Raw genomic sequence first — 4786 nt, forward strand, 5'->3', positions numbered from 1 at the left:
TTGAAAATTAAGAGAGTGAACATAGAGGCTTGAAAATTAAAAGAGTGAATACAGAGGCTTGAACATAGAGGCTTGAAAATTAAGAGTGAACATAGAGGCTTGAAAATTAAAAGAGTGAGCACGAAGGCTCGAAAGATTGCCAATCTCATTGCCAATCTCCTTAAAGTTTTCTTGTCATTTTCTGAAGCTCCAGGAGGGTACTCTCTGTCTTTTAGATAGCGCTTGATGTCATAGAACCATGGTTTTCCGTCTGGTTCTTCCTCTATTGCTTGACAATATGCTGGTTGACCTTGATTCTGTATTCTTATCAGTGGAACCTCTTTTCCTTGACTAATCTTGAACATCGAAGACAATGTAGCCAGGGCATCAGCCAATTGATTTTCCTCACGAGGGATGTGATGGAAAGTTATTTCCTCAAATTGTTCCATCAAATTTTTGATGTATGAGTGGTATGGAATTAATTTAGAATCCCGAGTTTCCCATTCATCTCTGAGTTGATGAACAACCAATGCTGAGTCTCCATAAACTTCTAACACTTTAGCTTTAAATTCCAAAGCTGCTAGAATCCCCATTGCACATGCTTCATACTCTGCCACATTGTTAGTGCAATCAAAACCTAACCTTGCGGTGAAAGGGATTAACTGGTTCTCTGGAGTAATCAACACTGCCCCAATTCCATGCCCTAGTGCGTTAGAAGCTCCATCAAACAACAACTTCCACTTCTCTCCATTCATGGACTCTCCCTCCTCAAATAAAGCCATGATATCTTCATCTGGAAAATCATATTGCATTGATTGATAATCCTCTATGGGTTGATGAGCCAAATACTCAGCCAATGCACTACCTTTAACAGCCTTTTGGGTTACATATACAATATCATACTCTGACAACAACATTTGCCAGCGAGCGATTCGACCGGTCAAAGCAGGCTTTTCAAATATATACTTGATCGGATCCATCTTGGACACTAACCAAGTAGTGTGACTTAACATGTACTGTCTCAAACGCCGAGTAGCCCAAGCCAAAGCACAACAGGTTCGCTCTAGCAAAGAATACCTTCTTTCACAATCTGTAAACTTCTTGCTCAAGTAATAAATCGCTTGTTCTTTCTTTCCAGACGCATCATGTTGCCCTAGTGCACAACCCATAGATTCATCAAGTACCGAGATATACAGAATGAGAGGTCTCCCTGAAATGGGAGGTACCAAAACTGGAGGGTCTTGTAAATATTGCTTGATCTTCTCAAAAGCTTTTTGACAATCTTCATTCCATACCACTGGTTGACTCTTGCGCAGTAACTTGAAAATCGGATTGCAGGTGGCAGTTAATTGAGATATGAATCTGGCAATGTAGTTCAACGTACCCAAGAAACCACGAACTTCTTTTTCTGTACTAGGAGCTGGCATTTCTAAAATTGCTCGCACTTTGTCAGGATCAACCTCTATACCCTTTTCATTAACTACAAATCCCAACAACTTTCCTGACTTCACACCAAAAGTACATTTGGCAGGATTAAGTCGGAGCTTATATTTCCTTAGCCGCACAAATAGCTTTTGTAGATTTATGATATGCTCTACCTCTGTTCTTGACTTAGCGATCATGTCGTCGACATAAACTTCAATCTCTTTGTGCATCATATCATGAAACAAAGTCACCATAGCTCGTTGATAGGTTGCTCCAGCATTCTTCAATCCAAAGGGCATCACTTTGTAACAAAATGTTCCCCATGATGTAATAAATGTAGTTTTTTCCATATCCTCAGGAGCCATCCTTATTTGATTATATCCTGAAAATCCATCCATGAACGAAAAGAAAGCATGTCGGGCAGTGTTATCCACTAGAACATCTATATGTGGCAATGGGAAATCATCCTTGGGACTAGCCCTGTTAAGGTCTCTGTAGTCAACACACATTCGAACTTTTCCGTCTTTCTTTGGAACAGGAACTATATTGGCAACCCATTGAGGGTACTTCGCCACTGCAAGGAATCCAACATCAAATTGTTTCTTTACCTCTTCTTTTATCTTTAAAGAGACCTCTGGCTTCATGCGCCTCAATTTTTGCTTAACTGGTGTGCATTCGGGGTTCAATGGTAAGTGATGCTCAACTATGCTAGAATCCAACCCGGGCATGTCTTGGTATGACCACGCGAAGACATCGACATACTCAAATAACAACTTAAGCAACTTATTTCTTTCTTCTCCTTTTATAGCAACTCCTATTTTTATTTCTTTTTTATCATTTTCATTTCCCAGATTAATCACTTCAAGTTCTTCTTCATGGGGTTGGATCACCCGATCCTCTTGTTCCACCAACATTTCAATTTCTGGTGGGGTGCTCAGGTCATCGTCATCCTCTTCAGCTTCATTAATGGGGTGATCAAAATTGTGACATGGGATGTTAGCATTATTATTTTTGGCATGGTTATTATCGGATCTGCAATTTAGGGTTGGCGAAAGAAAATGAAGGTTGGAGCAATAAACGAAAGAAAAGAAAGATTAAAGGATATAATGGACACATGATAGAATATCAAAATGCATTTCATTCATACGATATACTAAAAGACAACATGCACGCCCTGTTAACAAAAAGTCATACTAAACTCACGGGCATAATCATAGAGTTTGTGTTACAATTACTTTGAAATTGAATTAAGAGTCACAGGAAATTCAACGATCTTCCAGTTGCGGAGCTCTTCACATGGGTCACACAGATATATGAAGTTGGCGTGATTATCATCATCATCTTCCTTAATCATAGCCACTTGATCTGCGTGCACCACCCCCCCGCTTCGAAAGCTTTGATAAAGGTGACAAATGGGAATCTTCTGAACTTTAGGCTCTCGATTCTCTAGACGAGCCAACCTTTTCTCTTTATTCTCCTCTGCCATTCTTCTTTTATCGGCTTGAGTAGGTTTGTACCCTAACCCCCATCGATTCTTATTTTCTGGCAAATCTATCAATTTTGTGACTCCTTCCAAGCATTTTCCCAACCCAAGTCCTGGCTGATACCCTCCATTCATCATGACCTTTGCAACCATCATGGATGCACTTGATGATTGTGGACTTCCCATTGGAGATTCAACATAAGCAGTACTAATTATTTCCAATGACTGAAATGAGGTTTCCAAAGCCTCCTCAGTTGCTTCAATATAACGAGTGGGAGTAGGACAACTCACCAACATGTCTTCCTCTCCTGAGACAATCACTAGCTTGTCCTCCACGATGAATTTCAGCTTCTGATGTAAAGAAGAGGGAACAACCCCAGCTGAATGGATCCATGGCCTTCCCAACAAACAACTGTATGCAGGTTTGATATCCATGACTTGAAAAGTTATGTTGAAGGTGAATGGGCCAATCTGGACAGGGATCTCGATCTCTCCCATAACTTCCCTTCGTGATCCATCAAAGGCCCTCACAATCATGGAACTTGGTTTCATATGTGTCCCATCACAAGGCAATCGATCCAGTGTTGACTTGGGCATCACATTCAATGAGGACCCATTGTCGATAAGCACTCTAGCCAAAATGTGATTTGCGCATTTCACAGAGATGTGTAAAGCCTTGTTATGTCCCCTTCCTTCAGCTGGGACTTCATCATCTGTGAAAGTTAGGTGGTTATTGGCTGTAATGTTACCAACGATGCCGCCAAATGTGTCTAGTGTGATGTCATTGGACACATGAGCTTCATTCAAGATCTTCATCAATAATTTTCTATGACTCTCAGAATTCATCAGCACTGACAACAAAGATACTCTTGCAGGAGTATGATTTAATTGATCAATAAGCTTGTACTCACTTTGTCGAATAAACTTAAGAAATTCTGAGGCTTCTTCATCGGATACTTCCTTTTTCCTTTCATCCACGACTTTTTTATCATCTCTCCTCCTAACACCTGAAACCCCTTCATTGATGATTGTATTTTCCTTTTCCTCATGGTGTCTTGTAAAGTCTTTTACTCTCAACTCTTCTGGGGTATAGACTCTACCACTACGGGTCATTCCACCTACCCCCGTGATATTTGTTATGTTGGTTCTTGCAGTATCGACACCTTTTTTTTGTTGGGCATTCAGGTAGTCACTCTTTACCTTCGCATCGTAACGCCATGGAACCGCCTTAGTGTCCTTGTAATGAAAAGGAGCTGGAATTTGCACAACAAGTGGCTTAAGGGTACTAGGTGTTGATGCGAAAGTATTTTTGGTGAAGGTGATTACCAGTGGTCTTGGAGTAGTCATATTGGACTTCTCGTCTGATTGGATCATCAATACATCCTCTTTTGTTCGCACCTGGCTCACCTGAACCAAGTTTGAGTTAATCATGCCCTGCAATATTTGCTTGAACCTGTCACATTCCTCAATAGAATGTGCAGCTGTAGGGTGGAGATCACACACTCCTGCTTCGCGAGACTCTCCCTTAATCATCCCATATTTGCACAATTTTGAAAAAATGAATCTCATGGGGGTTCGAATCTTCTCTACTTCTGTCACTTGTGGAGTACATTCTTCTTTGATAACATTAACTGATGAAGTCCCATGACCTGGAAGTGGATTACTTCTTACATTGGGCTCGCTTTCTTTAAAGCTTAATAATCCCGCTTCTATCAAGTCTTGTACCTTGTGTTTCAAACCCCAACATCTCTCAGTTGAATGACCTATCGTTCCAGCATGATATTCACATTTGGCATTTGGATCATAACTTCTTGGATATGGAGGTTGGACAGGCTTTATAGGAAAAGGCACAATTAGAGCATTTTGAACCAGTTGTGGTAGCAGTTCAGTGTAGGTCAT

At 40.7% G+C, this 4786-nt stretch overlaps 1 protein-coding gene across 1 annotated transcript; it reads right to left on the reverse strand.

The window, feature by feature from the left end:
• Positions 1-2635: 2635 nt before the first annotated feature.
• On the reverse strand, positions 2636-4786 carry LOC109790590 (uncharacterized). The gene has a single exon (XM_083070949.1). The coding sequence runs from the start codon at positions 4784-4786 to the stop codon at positions 2636-2638; it is 2151 nt and encodes a 716-aa protein (XP_082927075.1).

The sequence above is a fragment of the Cajanus cajan genome, chromosome 1 (genome assembly GCF_000230855.2).
Source record: "Cajanus cajan strain Asha chromosome 1, NIPB_CcT2T_4, whole genome shotgun sequence".
NCBI classification, from domain to species: Eukaryota; Viridiplantae; Streptophyta; class Magnoliopsida; order Fabales; family Fabaceae; genus Cajanus; species Cajanus cajan.